The sequence below is a fragment of the Phragmites australis genome, chromosome 16 (assembly GCF_958298935.1).
Source record: "Phragmites australis chromosome 16, lpPhrAust1.1, whole genome shotgun sequence".
Taxonomy (NCBI): Eukaryota; Viridiplantae; Streptophyta; class Magnoliopsida; order Poales; family Poaceae; genus Phragmites; species Phragmites australis.
Genome location: NC_084936.1, coordinates 2,871,046 through 2,890,689, shown reverse-complemented (window position 1 = coordinate 2,890,689; position 19,644 = coordinate 2,871,046). Strand labels below are relative to the sequence as shown.

Below are 19,644 nucleotides of genomic sequence, written 5' to 3'. Positions count from 1 at the left end.
CAAACCAATCCACACCTAAACCCCCCGCTCGCTCGATCCCGGCGATGTCGCCGTCACCGACGCCGCGCCGGCCGCCGCGTCGCGCGGCGTCGTCGCGTCGGGCGTCGTACGACGAGTCCCTGCTCGACGCCGCGCTGCAGGCCTACCTCGGCGACGCTCCGTCGCGGCGCATCCGCCGGCTGCGGCGCCTCTCGGCCGAGGAACGGCAGCGGGAGACGGAGACGGAGGCGCTCATTGCGCTGTCTCTCGGGTTCCCCATCGACGAACTTCTACCCCAGGAGCGGCCCCTCCTCCCGGCCCCCATCGCCGACGCGCCCAACGACTACATCGTCGTCCGCAACCACATCCTCGCCTCCTGGCGCGCCGACCCGAGCGCGCCGCTCCCTCGCGCGCGCGTGCTCGAGACTGTGGCCGCCACCTACGACCACCTCGTCGCCGCGGCCCACGGGTTCCTCGCCCGCGAGGGCCACATCAACTTCGGCGTGTCCGCCGCCTTCCCCGCCGCCCCGCCCGCCGACTCCGCGCCTCATGGCGCCGCCGTAGCCTCCGTCCTCGTCGTCGGCGCGGGGCTCGCCGGGCTCGCCGCCGCTCGCCAGCTCCTCCGCTTCGGCCTCCGCGTGCTCGTCTTCGAGGGTCGTTCGCGCCCCGGCGGCCGCGTCTACACGTCCCGCCTCGGCGGGGGCAAGGCCGCCGTCGAGCTCGGCGGCAGCGTCATCACCGGCATCCACGCCAACCCGCTCGGCGTGCTCGCGCGGCAGCTTAGCATCCCACTGCACAAGGTGCGGGACCGGTGCCCGCTGTACTACCCCGACGGCCGGACCGTGGAGACCAGGCTGGACAGGAGCATCGATCTGGTGTTCAACACTCTTCTGGACCACGCCACCAGGCTCCGGGAGTCTCTCAATGAGGCCGCAGAGGGGATCTCACTGGGGGAAGGGATTGAGAAGCTCAGGAGGCTCTACCATGTGGCAAGGACCGAGGAGGAGAGGGTGGTTTTGGATTGGCATTTGGCGAACCTGGAATTTTCCAACGCCGGTTGCCTATCAGAGCTCTCCCTCGCACACTGGGACCAGGACGATGCTTACGAGATGGGGGGAGATCATTGCTTCTTAGCCGGAGGGAATTCCCGACTTGTGCACGCATTGTGTGATGGTGTACCAGTGTTGTATGAAAAGACAGTGAAGCGCATTGAACATGGAGTGGATGGGGTTAGTGTCACGGTGGAAGGAGGGCAGGTTTTCCAGGCTGATATGGCGCTATGTACTGTCCCTCTTGGAGTGCTCAAGAGTGGGAGCGTTGTGTTTGACCCGGAGTTGCCTGAGCAGAAGCTTGGGGCAATACAGAGGTTGGGGTTTGGGCTGTTGAACAAGGTGGCCATGGTGTTTCCCCATGTGTTTTGGGATGAGGAGATTGACACATTTGGGTGTTTGAATAAGGAGAGTAGCAAACGTGGGAAGTTCTTTCTCTTCTACAGCTACCATACTGTCTCTGGTGGTGCAGTTCTTATCGCGCTTGTGGCAGGAGAGGCTGCTTTGGAGTTTGAAAAGGTTGATCCTGTTGTTGCACTTCATCAAGTACTCAGCATTCTTAAAGGTGAACTCTAAAACTAATAGTCCCTCTGTATTTTCATAAGTTTAATTGCAATTGAACCTATTATAGGAACTCCAAGCATTAGAACTGCTTGCTACTTTGCTTGGTACATGCCAGTAGAAGCGCATTGGGATTTTTAAGACAAGCACATACTTTGTATTTCTGTGGATAACATAATGACTAATACTAAGTGGAAATGTCTAAATGATGCATCTTATATCTTGGAGTGTCATACATGGTACATGCTCAGTTGCTCACTGGATGGCTGAACATATTTCACACATTTTTGTCACTCCATAATTAATTGACGTGCCATGTGCTGGTTTATGATTTGGTTTAAATGATACTAAAACAAGTAGATGTGTTGTATTAATACAAGTAGGATGGTTGTAGCATGAAATTTCACATTTGGAACTTACTAGACTTGTTCACACTATATTTATTACAGTGGTACTTGTGCTGATTTAATTGGGTAGTCCTTTTGAGTGAATTCATGTTTATGTTTGTTGAACCATTTACCCCTTTAAGATTTGTACTGTTGACATTTTCTACGTATTGCCACAATAAATAACTAATAATGCTAATAATGTTATTTTACATAATTAATGGCAGGCATTTGATGTGCTTGCATTATGATGTGAACTTTTCAACCTATGATAAAATAAGCATTAACAATGGAGTTATTAGTCCAAAGAAAGATAGGTTCACTAGAGTTATGACTATGGTATTGGCAGAGCAAGCTGGTCAATGATCTTTGAGCATAGACATAGTAATTTTTGGGTTAAACACTTTTTATGAATGAAAGCAATAGGCAATTTTTGCTGTTGGACACTCCCACTTCGTGGTTTTAGCTGCTGGACACTGAAATTTTCGATCTTTGGGGGAAGACACTACCAAATAGTGGATATTTGCTGATGGACACTGGGCGCATTAAAATCATTATTTACAGCTGAGAAGGGGAGAGAAACGAGGTAAATAGTCCATTTTGCCCTTGGACCCACATGTCGGGTCCTTCTATGTCATGCTTCCTATCCAACCAGAGCCAAGGGCCAGCTAGGAACCATATCTTCTTGCGCCATTGTTCATGTCAAGACCGATTCTTGAGTCCGAGTTTCAACTATTACGATCCCTAAACGCAAACACATGGGCTTGTTGATTGAAACAAAAGCAAATGTGGGATGGAATCGGACGAAAGCCCAGTGTTGGATCGAATATGCATGGAATTCATGTTCTCAGGTGTGCATGATCTCGCCACCTTGGAGCGAGTCAAGGCCCTGGCCCAGCCGTCATGACCATCGCGACACTACCCGTCAGAGGTCCACCGCGTGGTGGAGCATGTGGAGTGTGAGCGCTGGTCACTGGCCTTGTTCCTGTACTCGTGTGACGACCGAGCGGTGCATTCGCCCCCACACCTTGCCTGAGCACAGCTGTGGCGGTACGTGGACTTCACCTGGGCTGACCTGGCATGGTTCACGCAGCGCCACAACCACGCTGACGCCCACACCCTCGATGCCTTCACACGCCAACTCAGCCCACCATCAGGCTGCTCTGGTTCTAGCCGAATCAGCACTCATGGAGCATCGGTCATCCCCAACTTGAATCCACCCGTCGTCGTCTCAAATAGACCTCCATCGCCACCTTAAGTCTTGCTGCTGCTCCCAAAATCATTTCAGACTGGGTTCAATGCAGCCAGCCCCTCCGTGCATGATGCTATGAAGATGAAGGCCATCAGGTTAGAAGGGAGCAGAGAAGGGGAGAGATGGGAAGAAAGAAGAAGGGGCATTTTGGACTGTTTCTCTCTCCTACTCAGCAACATATCATATTTTAATGTGCCCGGTGTCCATCAGCAAATATCCACTATTTGCTAGTGTCTTCCCCCAAAGATAAAAAAATTCAGTGTCCAGCGGCTAAAACCACAAAGTGGGTGTGTCCAGCAGCAAAATTTGCCAAACCAGTAAGACTATCTGATCCCTTATACTATTACGACGCCTTTACTCTATCCCCTAAACTACAAACCCATCTAAATACCTCACTGACCTTACAAAACCGGTGCAAGGGCTCCCTGAAGGCTTGTTTGGATGGAGAGGGATTATGCAGATTAGCCCCAATCCCCTCAGATTAGGATCGTGGCCAGTTCATTCCAATCCCCGCCTATCCAAACAGAGCTTATTGTGGTTCACAAGGTGATTTTGCTACCATGGTGGCTGACTTGACTGACAACATTGCGACAACTCAACAAATCAAAGTTTCCTACAGACTGTGGCGCCCCTCAGTACCCTTCTTCATCCTCTCTTCTACCCTTTCACATCTGCTTAGGACCACCTGTAGGATCTCCTTCCTCCTCTACCCTCTACTGTTTTATGGCATTGGTGATGGCAGGGACAAATGGAGCTTGTGGATGAGGATGAGATCATGTGGAATAGGGGTGGACGCGGCAGAGAGAGAACGGAGAAAGAGTAGAGACAGCCGCTGCTAGGGGTGGAAGAGAAAGAGCTGATGGCCTCATGGAGTTGAAGGGCAGGAGCCACTGACTGGCTTTAGTTGTGTCGAGAGGAGCAAGCGGATATGATTTACCGAGTCATTGTCATGTCATCTACAATGGAGTGAAAACTAACTGAGGGGTTTATGTTTTCCAGTTGACCAGTTCTATAAATTTAAGGAATGTTTGGACGGTTTTGTAAGTCAGGGTTAGAGCAGACACACCCCAATAATTAAGGGGTTCAGAAAGACTTTCTCCTAATTCATATTATTGAGACTTAATACAATTTGAATGGGAGTTACCAATAATTACTAAGTTTTCTCTCGATATCATAGCTCTCTGATTAGGAACTAGAATGGGAGTTTGGTCGTATTACAACCTTCTTATGGTTCAAGCTGGCTCTTAGGTTCCTGTTCTGTATATATATTTTTATTTACCCTTTTATCTGTTTCTTATATGATATAAATATGTGTTAGAAAATGGCTGCTTTGAGGGAAAAAACCAGAGAGAAAAAGGAAGAAAAGTTATAATATAAGTAATCTTTAGGAATTAATTGCATAGCTAATCTTTTGTCTGAGATAAATGTGGATGCAAATATTCCTTTTGGAGTGTATGAGTATAAAAAGGAAACGATGAATAGGAGAAAAAGAAAGGAAGATTATATCATTCTATCATCTTGAATAATGCTTGATGGATGCTTTGGTTTAAAGATCACAACTAAAAGAAATACTTTTTTTTTCTCGAATTGTATATCAACAAAGGGGATTGCATATTTGGATGCATACCATGTGCATCTTGTTTTAGTACACAAGGTTCAAGAATAAGCACATTACAACAATAATGGAGTGGAATGTAGATAACAAAAACATGGGAATGCAATGGGCTAATAACTAGGGGAGATGCACATAACTTTCTCTATCTTGAAATAGTAATTTTTCTTTCCTTATGATAAACAATGAACTTATTTTTATTGATGTTGTCCAGGTATCTATGGTCCAAAAGGTGTCACTGTTCCTGATCCCATTCAATCAGTTTGCACGAGATGGGGTAGTGATCCTTTTTGCTGGGGTTCGTACTCTCACATCAGAGTTGGGTCTTCTGGTGCCGACTACGATATTCTCGCTGAGAGTGTCAATGGCCGGCTCTTCTTTGCTGGAGAAGCAACAAATCGTTCATACCCTGCAACAATGCATGGCGCCTTATTGAGCGGACTAAGGGAAGCTTCCAAAATTCTTCGTGCTGCAGAGAGTAGAGCCATTTTTGATCATAAGAAGAATTCACTGCAGAAAAGCCTGAGACTTCCCAATGGTGCCCTTGAAGATCTCTTCATGGAGCCAGATCTAGCATTTGGGAGGTTCTCATTCGTGTTCTCCTCAGTGACACCTGATGATCCAGAGGCTCCGGGATTAGCTAGGATTTCACTCGACAAACGTTTGCTTCTGCAGCCCAAGGATCATGGGTCAAAGGAAGATCAAAAGGATCAAAACCCTGCAGCTGAGAAAATTGATCATGAGGCCTTCCATTTGTATGCTATCGTCTCTCGAGAGCAGGCAGATCGGCTACGACTTTCAAGTGACGACGATAAAAGTAGGTTAGCATTGCTATGCAAAGATCTCAGTGTCAAGCTGATGGGTTATGATACTACATGTGACGTTGGTGGCGATCTAATTTTGAGCATTTTGAGCGCACGGAAAGCCAGGAAACGGCTGCAACGACCGAAGAACTTCAAGATCTCACATTGACATGTACCATTTTCTGCCTGCCTTTGTAGAACTGAAGCATTCTCTTGTTAGGTTCAAAACCGGCTGATGGAGCTAAGGTTTTGCTCTTGTACAAACATAGACGCATGGTGGAACTAAGATCGTCCATGCTGTGCTGTTTTAAAGTCTGTAATGTGACTTCAGACTTTGATTAGACAAAGTTCTGTGAATTAATTGCAATCTGTAGGAGATTCCTTCATTTATAGGCCCGTTTGGGACGAGGGTATCTTTTCTCCGTTCCTGCGAGGTGTTTCATATAAAATTCCTGCGAAGGTCATGTGAAATTTATGCGTTCTAAATATTGACCACATGTATTTTGCACCAACAAGGAAGAAATCAACTTTACAGTCTTTTAGGCATCACGTAATGTTAGGGGAAATGCTTCAGCCTCAGCCTAAGATATTTAGACGGTGTAATGTGATATTTTTATAGCGATTATAGTATCTCAGTTATCATGCGGTATGTAAAAGGGTGAAAGACGCATAATGCTCTCATACTCCTATAATTGTAACATAATATTTTAAAAGTAGAATAATAATTTCTCCCGTGTATTCTCTTTATAAAATAAGCTCTCAAATGACAGGAGAGAGGACTCCAGAATTTTCTCTTACACACAACAAGCGCTCTCTCTTTTGACGGATAGACACAACTCTCTTTCGGCTTCTTCCTCTCCTCAAGGCTATGAGCCATCTTCAAGCTTGGGTTCTCCTTAGTGAGTAGGGCTCTCGCTGTATTTTATTAGGGCATGTTTTCATAACCTAACAGATGGCGCTATTTGTGGGGAGGCTAGAACAAGAAGACACGAGGAAGGAGACAAGGATAGAGAGAGTAACAAGGGTTAAAGTTCCCATCCAAGGTGGCTGCCAACCGCTGCGTGGCGTGATGTGCAGGCCAGCCGACTGTCGCATTCGAACTATGGCCCGTCACAAGTGGACTTGCCGACACGACACTCGACGCCCGCGGCTGCCGCCATTGGCACACGGTGCATCGGCTCATCGTCTGCCGTGAGCTCCGCGACACCAACCCCCTGGACCACTACCGCGTTCCCCGAGCGGAGCGGCCCCCATCACCGCCACCAAGGTTTGAACGCGTAGGCATACTTGGGGGGCGAGCACCCTATCGTTGTGCCACCTTGTTGGGCGTGCGCCTCCAGGGGAGTCGGGCACCACTACATGACATTGACGGCACCCATCAGTACCTAGCAGATTGCACTTGTGCGTCATTAGACACCCTCGCAGGTACGCATGGACCTGTAAGTCTCCTGCAAACCTGACGTCGCAGGTGTCTCCGAAGCCACCTTCCTCGTTCCCGTGAGGGCCCCTGAGGGCACTGCAGAGGGTCGTAGCTGCCCTCGTTGAGGTCGCGAGGCATGTCTGTAGCTTCGGGACATAACACCTCTGAATTTGAAGGCAAGCCCGTACGATGGCGACAACAAAGGTAAAAACGATATGGGCCCCATGCGCAAGGTAAAGCATGTATCCACCCGTTGTGCGTCGGATGGATTTTACCCTTTGTTTATTCACCGCTCTTAGCGGGTTGGATGGCTATTCGTCCTAGCATCATGGCTAGTCCTAGTATTCTAAAAGATCAAAGAGTGTTTTCTATTTAATATAGTATCCAGCATGATCCAGGTACGACCGCCAGGTGGCAGTGAGTCCCAGAGTCACATGTGTGGGTCACCTTGTGCTGCTGCACCTGGTGCCCCTTTTCATTTTATGTGACATGATGTTGTAGGGGGCGCAAGCTACGATGCGGTTAAATCGCCTAGCATGCACTCAGTGTGAGCTCCTGACACACACCGTCCACAACAGGGCATATCGCCGCAAGTCCTGACTAAAGTCCTCGTGTTTACACCATAATCTTGAGATATTTATTCTCGTAGTGTAAGAGATAATAATACATTTACTTGCCGTACACATAAAATTTTCTATAGTTTGTGGTTATGTCAGAAGATAAAAAAGGACAGCCAGAGCCTTATCTGGAATCAACAATGTGTCCCACTAGCTTTTCCCCTTTGCCTTGTCCACAGAAGTCAAAAGACCTATCACGCCTGTGTCAGCAAGGCTCCTGACGCGCGTGCTGCTCTAGTCATGCATGTTGATCTATCTGCTATGTTGTTGTTTTGTCTTGACTTACTTGTTTTGCACGAATTACTGTATTTACATAAAAGTTTTAGGTTACTCTGTGTGTGTGATTTGAGATGATTTACTTGGGGGAGAAACTGCTGGTGTTTGCTAATTTTGGTTAGTTGGCTGTTGCTGCAGGGGCTTGGGCCATACTCGACCAGCATTAAGAATGTCGAGAAGGATATTAACGAAATGGCCAAGAAGATCAATGACCTTTGTGGCGAGTGATAATTTTATTATGTATTTGTTGGTTTAGTGCTAGTCGCTAGAGATGTAGCCCAACTTAATGCTAAGTTAGGGTCCTTGGGATCAGTTGCCATTTTATTCATATGCCAATTTAGTTTCGGTTGATAAATCGAGAACTGGAGTCTCTTGGTTTATAGTTTGGGTCATTGTTTGTTCTCAACAAAGGGAAAAGACTGTTGACTTGTTTTTTTAGTTGGTGCCTTGACGGTATCAGCAACTGCTGTTATATATAGCATACACAAACAATATATCTCCTAACTTTATTCCTGTACTAGAAATTTGACCTTTTCTTAATAGCGTAGCTAGATGAACTAGCTATCATGACCTTAACTCGTGTGCAGTTTTCTATTATATTTCATTATGGTCTTGTGCAGTTTATCAGCTTGTTTGGATGTTAGGAGGGTGACACTTCTGAATTTTCTTATTGAAGCACTTTTCTAAATAACCTGGTGGCCTCCATCCTTTTGAAGGATGCATTCCATTTGATCAATTTAATGAACAAAGTATTACAAAATTAACTATAATATTAGTGTAGATGAAATGTAACTTATGAAACTAAGATTTTAAATTACTAAAAAAATAATCATATTGGTTTCCAACCCACCAACCAAAAGTAAAACACAAAGCTATTTTACCTCCTTAACGGGTTTCCAACCCACCAACTCAAAACAACAAAACGAGAAAAAAAGAAAAGAAAAAAAGGCAACGCACCAGCTAGCAAAAAAAAAAAAAAAAACACTTCTATCAAAATAAAAAAGTTACGGTTTAACGAACAAAGAATTACATTATAAAATTGAGATTTCAAATCAATAAATGTGTGCAAACAGTGAATGTCATAGTTCGATCGTCATATGAAAGTTACGATTGATCTCACCATTGTATCAGTGAAGGAGTTATTTCACGATATTTCATAGCCGTATAATGATTTTCTGCAAATCTATCCTCTACTAGTGGGATGGTAGGATCAATCGTAACTTTCGAATGGGATCAGACGAACGATATTTATTGTTTGCACGTTTATATACTCTTGTTTGTTTGCACCAAATATTTTCCTCTAAAAAATTGACTGAAATCACAAAGTTAATTAGCTAAGTGTTGTTTAGCATTCCTGTAGAAAATATTCACAAAATATTAATACTCCCCGGCTTCTGGCTTAGCCTGATTAAGATACGCCAGACCTGTACTCGGCCACTCAAACCAAGGATGCACCTTTCGATTTCTGAACCGTGTAGCTGAGAAAATAAAGATAAATGGGAGTGTTAATCTATATCCAACGGTCCAAACATTGATCGATTTCATAAAAAAATTTAGTCCACCGACGCATTGACTTCGTCACTAGAATCAGGCCCACAATTATACAGCGGACAGAGGTTCAGAGCAATGGAGAAGGCAGCAACAGCTGAAGCAAAGTAGCAGACAGCCATGCAAGACTTGCTGATCTTCCTCTTGCTCCCCTTGACGCTCCTCCTCCTCCTACTCGTCAGCCGGCTCCGGCATGCATTGGCGCGCGAGGCAGTGTATGCCAAGCTCACCGCCGTCAAGTCGGCGGTCCTAAAGAAGCTCCCAACTTCCGGGCGGCCGGACGTCTTTGTTACAGACCGTGTGGCCGCGCACCGCCTCCTCGTCCGCGCGGCGCCGGAGGCGCGTTCTCGTGCCGCCCGCCGTCCATCGTGCCTAGCGCCGTGCTCTCGTGCCACCGCCACTACAACATCAACTCGGCGCCGTACGGCCCGCTCTGGCGCGCTATCCGCCGCAATCTGACCTCCGAGATCTTCCACCCTTCGCGCCTCAGCCGGTACGGCCCCGCCCGCCGCCGCGCGCTCGGTGCTCTCACCGCTGACCTCGACGCACAGTGCGCGTCTGTAGGCGTAGTGCTTGCGGCGGAGAGCCTGCGTGCCGCCATGTTCGGCCTGCTGGCTACCATGTGCTTCGGTGGCGGCGTCGACGCGGGCCTTGTGCGGGCCATGGCTGACGCTCAGGACGACCTCGTCCAGTGCTTCCTCGGCCTGCGCGTCTTCGCCACGCTCCCCGCGATCACCCGGCTCATCTACCGGAAACGGTGGAAGAAGCTGGTCGAGCTCCGGCGAGAGCAGGAGGAGACGTACCTCCCACTCATCGACGCCCGTCGCGTCGGGCCCAACCGCCGCGGCGAGCCTCCGGCGTACGTGGACACGCTCGTTGACCTCCGCGTCCCGGACGAGTACGCCGCCTCAGGCAACAGCCGTCGCAAGAGACGGCGGCAGAGGAAACTCAATGACGGCGAGCTCGTTGGGCTCTGCTCCGAGTTTCTAGGCGCCGGCACTGAGCCCACGGCGGCGGTGCTGCAGTGGATCATGGCGAACCTGGTGAAGAGGCCTGACGTGCAGCGCGCCCTCCGGAGCGAGATCGATGCCGCAGTGGGCGCCGACGCCGACGAGGTCGGCGAGGAGGTTATTGGGAGGCTGGAGTACCTCAACGCCGTGATCATGGAAGGGCTCCGGCTGCACCCCACCGTGCCCATGGTGTTTAGGCAGGTGAGCAACTAATGCAAATTAATAAAAAAGTGTAGTGTTTTTCAATCATTGCGCACGTTCATGATCTTGTCTTTACAAGGTGATGGCTGAGGACCACGTCGTCCTCGACGGCCGGCGTGTTCCGGCGGGCACGGCGGTGCGCTTCCCGCTGGCGAGGCTGGCAGGGGACAAGACGGCGTGGTCTGACCCGCTTGAGTTCCGTCCGGAGCGGTTCCTGGCCGGCGGCGACGGTGAGGGCGTGAGCCTGGTGGCGGCCGCAGGCAGTGCTGGGGAGATCAGGATGATGCCGTTCGGCGCTGGCCGGAGGATGTGCCCCGGCATGGGCGTCGCCGTGCTCCACCTGAGCTACTTCGTGGCCAACCTGGTGAGGGAGTTCGAGTGGGCGGAGGCGGAGGGCGACCTCGCCGTTGACCTCCGACCGCACTTCGGGTTCTTCACCACCATGAAGCGGCCGCTGCGTGCGCGCCTCACGCGGCGGCGGGAGGTCAACCCGAGCTGCTAAAATAAAATTCTGATGGGCCTAGGGCAGGAAGGACCACGCTCAGGAGCTTGTTTCAAAAACAAGGATTGCTCTAAGAATTTCTGCGATTTGTTTCAAATTTGTATGAAAACTTTAGTATTTACCACTGTTTTATCCCAATTCAAGCGGTTTCAAAAACAAGGATTGCTCTAAGAATTTCTGCGATTTGTTTCAAATTTGTATGAAAACTTCAGTATTTACCACTGTTTTATCCCAATTCGAGCGGTTTTGTGATGGTTATTTTGAAGCTCATGGTTAATGTCAATCATACTAGAGTCTGTGACACGCGTGCTTAGCTTATCATTGCCACACATGTTAATAATTCTACCAATTTTAGCAGTAATCCATTTCTTACTACATGTACAACTGCACTGCCAAAAAATACAGTTAAACGGGCGTCAAGTATTAATCAAATGACCTGTATGTACGTAATTCCTCGCACGCCAATCTTGCTGTCCATCGGTTTCGACATGCACATATACACCAAGAAACGCCTACACATACACGCCGGCAACTCCGGCCACGCCACACCAACACGTCCATCCACACGCCAAGCACGACCATGGCCAAAGCAAGAACCACCCGCTCTCTCGTCGTCGTCGTCGTCCTCTCGCTGCTCGTCACGCTCAGCGCTGGCGGCGGCGACGGTGGAGGCCGGTGCCCTCGTGTCCCGTCGATGACCGCCGAGCGCGCGTGCAGTGTGGTTTGCGGCACGCGCCACATGCGCGAGCTCTGCCTCCGCACGCTTCCGCCGCGGGGCGGCGTGGGCGCGGCGGTACCCGTGACCCGCCACGCCATGGTGGCCGTGCGCACAGCACTCGACTCATACACAGCCACGGCAGCCACGACGGCGTCGCTGATCGACGGCGGAGCGATCCCGGCCAGCGATAAGGCTGCGTACGGCGACTGCATGGTGGGCTACGGCCGCGCCCGGGGGGCCATGGCCCGCGTCGCCGACGACCTGGCGGGCGGCTGCGACAGGGCCGCGGACCTGAAGCCAGGCTACACGGTCGGCCTCCGCGGCATGGACAGGTGCAGGAGAAGCATGTTCAATTACCCGGCGTCGCCGCTGTACGCCATGAACCTCGCCGACCGGAACAGGACCCTGCTCGCCGCCTTGCTCTGCAGCCTGGTGCCAGCGCCACGGGTAGTCACTAGCCAGAGCACATTCGATTCTACTACTAAAATTGGTCTAACCAGGCAAGCAATAAATATGCCATGATTTTGTATCACAGTGTCTATTATACTGATGGATCTTTTTTATTTGCCATTGCATTTCGGGTTCTTGCTCTCGGATGGTTGTGCATGTTCTTTGTTGGATTTTTGTGTCAGCGGTGGAGCCAGGAATTCTGGGATGGTTTTCCCAACAAAAGATGGGAAAGTTCGATTTAAACTATGCAATAGTCACTGACATTCAAACTAGATATCATGATATCCTACATCTCTATAAATTTTTTCCTATCATCTTTTCTCTATACTCTCCTATCATCTAATAAAATTCTTTAAAATTTAAATAATTTATTCACTTTTACCATTCACTCTTGTCCTCCAACCTCATCGTCTCGTTACCGGCTACAGATATAGGACACGTTTTACTAATAAAAATAAATAAAGAAATTAGGAGAGAAATTAGTAGATAATTTTTTTTATCTCATCTAAAATCAAACTTCTAAATTAGTAGATATGCATTTATATTATTATTGGACTATGAATTCCAAAAGTCACTAGAGTCAATTTCTAAATTTAAACCCTGCATTAAATTGAGCAATTGTATTTTTGCTTTCTTGATGTCTGTCAGAGGATGAACTCCATAAGCGAGGATTCGGAGGGACTCCTTTGAGATTCAGTTGGGGGATGATTCTGAATCTACCTTGTATATAAAATAAATGGGAGTAAATAAGATGCAGGTGGAATGGATGATTGGATGCAGGAGGAAATGAATGCTCAGGGGATTTTAGACAGATTCGGGCCGTATGGAGCGTAATACTCTACTCCTGTGTGTATGCTATAAATGCTCAGGGAATGTCTCTCTGAGGGTATGCTGTGTTACAAGGATATTTGTCTAAGTCTAGAGCTTCGTGCTCTTTGTTCTTCGCCGGCTTGTCTTCTGAGCTTGTTCGTTGTGTTCTGTCCGATCCAAGTCCTCCTTCTCTGGGGAGCCCGCCCCTCCTTTATACCCGTCGGGGCGGGTAGCGTGCCCAGAAAGAATGGCGTAAGTTCCAAAGTACCATAAATGGAAAGCAACCATCATGGGCTGCAGCTTGAGGTGACGGGGAGGGTTGAAAGCTCACCCCCGTCCGGTATTCGTTGTCATCATTCCGCCTTTCAGCGGGTGCAGCGGGGAGGGCCCGCCGGGCAGCCACCGAGCAGCCCCGCGTGCCCGCCCGATCAGGGCGAGCCTGATACAGCAGGGCGGCAGGCGTTGCATCTCGAGTCCTGTGATGTTATCCCGAGGCGCGCCGGATGACGCGCGACGGGACCCGCGCAATAAATGTCCCCACGCCTCCCTGCCAGACTGTAGCAGGGACTGACAGCAAGCGTGGGGGGAGTGGTTGGAAGTGACAGGTCACGCGCCCTCTTAAATGCAGCATCGGGCCTCTCACCAATTGACACGTCACCGCTGAGCCCTTGTGGGGACCACCGGCGAAGGACTTCCTAGACCCTTGGAGAACTGTGAGTGCTCGGGGACTACTGTTCATAGCCTTGAGCACTCACTCCCGGATATGCCCTTTCTCGATCCTCGGGGAACTCGGGTGCTCGGAGACCACTGTTCATGGCCCCGAGCACCCTCTCTTGGAACTTGACTGCTCGGGTCCTCGGGGAACTCGGGTGCTCGGGGACCACTGTTCATGGTCTCGAGCATCTTCTCCCGGAACTTGGTCTTTTCAGGTCATCAGGGAACTCGGGTACTCGGGGACTACTGTTCATGACCCCGAGCACCCTCTCCCGAAATTTGGTCTTCTCGGGTACTCGGGGATCACTGTTCATAGTCCCGAGCATCCTCTCCCGGAACTTGATCTTTTGGGGTCATCGGGGAACTCGGGTACTCGGGGACCACTGTGCATGGCCCCGAGCATTCTCTCCCGGGACTTGATCTTCTCGGACCTCGGGGGTTATCCTGGCCTCGGGACTCAGGGACCCCTGGTTGCGGCACTCTGCTGTCCTGGCCTCGGGACTCAGGGACCCCTGGTTCCCATGTCACTGACAGTATCCTTGTTCTTTGTGTGGTGATTCGAATTTGAATGTCTCTTAAATTCAAATCTCTGTCTTAGTTTAAATTCAGCTTAATTCAAGATCAAATTCAAATATAGTCAAACTCAATCGCTCTGAAATACAAGTCTCTTCCAGACATCAAGTCCACAACTCAATCCTGTCATAATTCAAATATCTCAGGTCTAAATCCTCCTCCAGTTCAAACTCTCAAATCAGTTGCTCACCCAATCTAGCTCAAGTAATAATTCAAATTTAATTTGAATTATTCAAACTCAATTAATTTTTCCCAATTTCTATCATCCACATATCACATGCATCATGAGCATCATCTCAACATTTTTGAGCAAGTAATTGAATACAATTTAATTTAAACTTAAATTGTTAAAGATAATGAGAATTGATGTATTATGAACGAGCTTACAAAATCACTATGCAACTTATGCGTGAAAATAATTTTAGAAATTAGTCCATGACATATGAAGAATATTAGTGATTGTTTTTCGATTTTTAGGAATTAAATCGAGGCCTTAAAAATATGTGCAAGTTATATAAGTTGACAAGTTTAAAGAATATTAATTTGAGTTTAGCTCAGGTTTTTTAGTCAAACTGGTTAAAATGGGCCCCATGTGAATTATAAAAATCCCAAAAAAATTTGTAGATTTTTTTTATAGGAAGATATTTGTTTGGATAGAGAGAAGAGGGGGAGAAGTAAATGCGCTCAAATACTGTTCATCATGGACACTGTTTAGTGGAGTTTTGCACCTCCGACGGATCAGGCATTGCCACAGAGTTGCTCAGCTGCTGCCGATTGCCACGCCGACCCTGGCTGGTGCCGTTTTCCTTGACCCTAAGCAAGGCCAGTTGCTGCCTTATCTCTCTCTCCTCACAGCTTTCTCTCTCTCTCTCTCTCTTCTCTTCACCACAGAGCTCAACCGAGCAGGACAACAACAACATCTCCTCTGTTCTCTCTCCCTCACTGCTCTATCTCTCGCCATTTCTTTACTGAGCTCACGACCGCACAGAGCACGACACAACGCTCCACTCATCCTCCCAGCTGCCCAGGAGCTCCACTGCACCGTCCTCCGCCACTTCCCCCGAGCTGCTCTGCCATCTCCTCGCCGGAACCTCCGAGCCCAAGTCCATCTTCTCCAACTCCGACGAGCAAGATCCGGTCGCACATTGATCCACCATAGCAATACATCTCCCGACCAACCGAGAGCACAGTGAGCTTCCCTAGACCTCCCTCAACCTTTTTCCCACGTCAAATCGTCCTTGACTGTAACAACCTAAAATTTTGGGAGAAGTTGGAAGTAGTCGTTTCTGGTTTCCGGTGTTGAATCACTCTCGCCGGAAAAGAAAAGAGAAGGAATTGAAGCAAAATAGCATCGGTAAATTTCTTTTAAAAATAGAAAAAAACATTAACCTAGGAGTGGGCTGAGTCAACCTAGACTTGGGCCGGTTAACCTAGTCCCTCCTAAAGGCCCATGCACCCCTTTACCCTTCTTTCTCCCCCCTCCACACAGCCAAACCCTGGCCAATCCTGTTCTTTCTACTGTGCTTCCCCACTCCTTCCCTGGTGTGGTGGCGCCTCCCAACCCTGGGCTTCCCCCTTAGCACCAATCCATCGAGAAGAATCAGCAGAATGGGATCGCAGGGAGGAGAGAAGGAAGGACCGGCTGACGCCCCCCCCCCCCCCTTTTTGCTGCTGCAACCCCTCTCCAATCCAAGCTTGGTGACGACAATGGCAGGTTTAAAGGCAGGGAGAGGTGCACAAGGGAAAGGGAGTGAATTTTTGAGTCTCGCATAGGTATTGGCCCAATCTAGGCTGTTATTTTCCTTTTGGGGTTTAAAATATTGTTTTAATCCTGAGGATAGGGCTCAATATCTCTGGAAAGTCCATTGTTAATGGTTCAGGTTAGCTGCAGAAATTTCTGGCTGCGCAGTGTAGATGAAATCATCGTTTTGCTGTCTTAGATGATTTTTCCTGAGGAAGAGATCAACTAGAAAGCTGTAGCTAACTGTGAAATCTAGCTGTTGTATGAATTTCAGATTTTTTTTTTGCCTGCACGGTTTAGGAGATTTTTCTATCTGAAGTTGTCTGTCTGTCATGTTGTCGTTAGAAAGTTCAGAACAGTTCAGAGCTTCTTTAGGCCATGTTAATGACGTTTTATGTAGATTCAAATTATATAAAAGTTAAAGCTTGTGTTATGATCTACATATACACAAAAGTTTAGAATTTTTCATTGAGTGTTTATGGAAATAAATAGTTTTGAATGGCTATTGTTTGAAATTGACGACAGATTTTTAAGCTATCTTGGTATGTCATTTAGGAAACATTAGAGGCATAGGAAAATTATGTTGTCAGAACGAAAGTTGTAACCCTTGTTCTGTAGTTTCATAAAATGTATTTATTTGTTATCATATATATAGTAGAAAAATAGATAATAAAAAAGAGAAGTACTGCTGCTCCTATCAAACTAATGCATGTATGTATTTTTTGGTCGGTATTGCTCGATTGAGGGTTTTGGGTGTAGGTGCGCTTTGTTTTATGTATTTGCATGTACGAGGAGTGTTGGTGCTGAGATATGGTTGTGTTTAGGTGGTGGTGCTTCATCTCACACTTGATGTTCGCCGTTACCGTTGGTTGAAGGCAAGTAAACATAGCTATAGTGTTGCTACTATTTTGACTTGTTATTTTCATCACTTACACCTTTATTTTAGAACCATGACAAATTTGACTATAATCTGAATTCTATGTTGTCCTTTACCTTTAAGCATGGTTAATCATTGTCTTATGTCTATCTTTATGTTGCTATAATTCTTGTTGAACTATGTTGCTGTTTGATTTGAGAATGAAGTTGAGGTATTATTGGTGGTATACTTTAGTACAATTGCAGCATATTTCTATCATGTTTACTTGTATTTGCATATGTATTGGAAGTTATGTCGTAAAAATCACGACAGTACCGGTACGCATCGTACGTTGTCCAAGGAGGGGTGTGATGTAAAAGAAGACATATCATTATATTCATATGCATTCATGGAAGTTAACAACATTTATATGTCATTGTGGATATGAAGTTATACTTGTGGTTGTGACCTTTATTCGAGGTTATTCTTTAATTTGTTGATACTATCCTAACATACCTTATATCTTGAGAAGTCCTATGTTAAATCGATGCTTAATCAACTTGTGATTTAAATAGCTTGTCAAAACAAGTTTGCTTGCTGAGATTTTCAATCTCACCCTTGCATTACTCTTTCCGGGTACTCAATGCATATCATGAAGGGATGGGGATATAGCAGTACGTTTTGCACTTCATGTCTACACTTTTTATTATTGTTCTGTAATAATAAATAAAGTCTAGTCCTTAGAGTCGTTCGTTGGAAGTTTAATGTGCGGTGGTGATGTTAAACTTAATATTTTTACTCTTGGTTCATATTAGGATGATTTTATGTGTTAATATGATATTCTGCATATCTTGTTTATCTATGTTATTGCTTCTGTAATACTTAAATTTATAGAGAAGATGATGTTATTTTTTTCTATGATAAGCTGTAGATTGCGTAGTTTAGTGGCATCCCAGGTTTTGTGGCACTAGGGTGTTACATTGACCTTTCGCTGATGCGGCTGTCCGTGCGAGCCGTGCACCGCCGCGCCAGGGCACTTGCCGCCGGCCATGCTCCGGCCAGGCCCTCCGGCCAGCTATGCCTCAAATGGATTCACCTTTGTACGCTGGTGCTGATGTTATCCTTTCCTGGTTGAGCCGCTGTGCCGCTCGCCGCCGGCGAGCTCGCCCGACGCCGGCCATGGTGTCTGCCTGTGCAAACTGCTCTGTACTCAGCATGACCAAGATCAACAGCCTGGCCCCACCTTCATCTCTCTCTCTAGGTCCCCTTCGGTCAAAAAGTGCTAGAGCTTTTGCTGATTAGGTAAATTCAGGAAAAAGTGCTAGAGCTAAAAGATTGTAAAATCATAGGAAAATGATTATTTCTCCAAAAATCATGAAACCACTTATATTAGCTTTATATTATCATTCTCTATTCACTAAAAATGCTAGGAGCCATGAAATATCTAATGAAATTTGTATAATTAATAAAATGTGTTTAAGATTTAATAATTCATAATTAATTATTAGTAAGTTCAAAATTGGCGAACCAATCTTGTTAATCTTGTTATTTCATTCCCTGATTATTAAAAATACTTACCCTCTTGTTATACATAATTAACTTTCTATTAAAAATACTTACCCTCTCAATAGCATGTTCGTCATATACACCAACCTGGGGGAGACGCTCGACGACGTTGCATTGGACAAAAAGCTATTCGACACCGTGCTGGATCGTTTCCTGAGTGTGATCGCTGGGATCGAGTAGTTCTACGACCTCGACAAGATGTCGTTCGAGGAAGCCGTGGGGTGACTGAAGGCTTTTGAAGAACGTGCTCACCTGTGCGCATCCGACAGCAACAACAATGGTGCGGCCAGCTTTTGCTCACTCAGGCCGAGTGGTAGGCGTGACAGAAGAAGGACACCGATGACTCCTCATCAAGAAACAAGGGAAAATATCACCCTCCTGCAAATAGCAACCACGGTCGGGGTGGTTGTGAACGCAGCAGAGGCCGTGGCATAGGTGGTCGCGGTGGTACGTCACGTAATGACGAGGAGAGCGGCTCGAGTGGTGGTCGCCATAACAAGAGTCACATCAAGTGCTAAAATTGCTACAAGATGGGGCACTACGTGAACAAGTGTAAGGCACCAAAGAAGAAGGAGAAAGAGAAAGGCAAGTCACATCTCACATGTACCGATGACACCGAGCCAGCCTTACTACTCGCAGTGTCAAAGTAGACGGTACTGAGTTCGCAGCAAAGGAGGGATGCCGTGTTGCTGAATGAGGAGAAGTTGAGCTGGAACTACGCGACACCACGAAGGTTGGTTCCAGCTCTGAGGTCTAGTACCTGGACAATGGAGCTAGTAATCACATGACCAGTGACAAAGAGAAGTTCAGAGTGCTGGATGAAAGTGTCACTGGCAGGGTGAAGTTTGGTGATAGCTCCACGGTGCAGATCATGGGCTTAGGATCTGTCCTGTTTAGCTGCAAGAATGAAGACCGGTGGCTGTTGCAGGAGGTCTACTACATTCTAAGACTGTGCAGCAACATAATCATCCTAGGACAACTTACCGAGGTTGGACACAAG

The 19,644-nt window shown here is 47.5% G+C and overlaps 2 protein-coding genes and 1 pseudogene across 2 annotated transcripts; all 3 read left to right on the top strand.

Annotated features, from left to right (window-relative positions):
- On the top strand, positions 1 to 6,028 carry LOC133895255 (lysine-specific histone demethylase 1 homolog 2-like). Its single transcript, XM_062335415.1, has 2 exons — positions 1 to 1,593; positions 5,054 to 6,028. The coding sequence occupies exons 1-2, from the start codon at positions 45 to 47 to the stop codon at positions 5,809 to 5,811; spliced, it is 2,307 nt and encodes a 768-aa protein (XP_062191399.1). The 5' UTR covers positions 1 to 44; the 3' UTR covers positions 5,812 to 6,028.
- Positions 6,029 to 9,582: 3,554 nt separating this feature from the next.
- On the top strand, positions 9,583 to 11,335 carry LOC133896159 (cytochrome P450 89A2-like; annotated as a pseudogene).
- Positions 11,336 to 11,895: 560 nt separating this feature from the next.
- LOC133896013 (uncharacterized) lies at positions 11,896 to 18,824 on the top strand. The gene is made up of 2 exons (XM_062336528.1): positions 11,896 to 12,434; positions 18,710 to 18,824. The coding sequence occupies exons 1-2, from the start codon at positions 11,911 to 11,913 to the stop codon at positions 18,822 to 18,824; spliced, it is 639 nt and encodes a 212-aa protein (XP_062192512.1). The 5' UTR covers positions 11,896 to 11,910.
- The last annotated feature ends 820 nt before the right edge of the window (positions 18,825 to 19,644 follow it).

Bases quoted from the DNA above. Each gene is read 5' to 3' on its own strand.
- LOC133896013 (XM_062336528.1), top strand. From the start codon at position 11,911: ATGACCGCCGAGCGCGCGTGCAGTGTGGTTTGCGGCACGCGCCACATG. The intron at 12,435-18,709 runs GCAAGCAATAAA...CCCTCTCAATAG, and splicing joins ACTAAAATTGGTCTAACCAG to CATGTTCGTCATATACACCA.
- LOC133895255 (XM_062335415.1), top strand. From the start codon at position 45: ATGTCGCCGTCACCGACGCCGCGCCGGCCGCCGCGTCGCGCGGCGTCG. The intron at 1,594-5,053 runs GTGAACTCTAAA...GATGTTGTCCAG, and splicing joins AGTACTCAGCATTCTTAAAG to GTATCTATGGTCCAAAAGGT.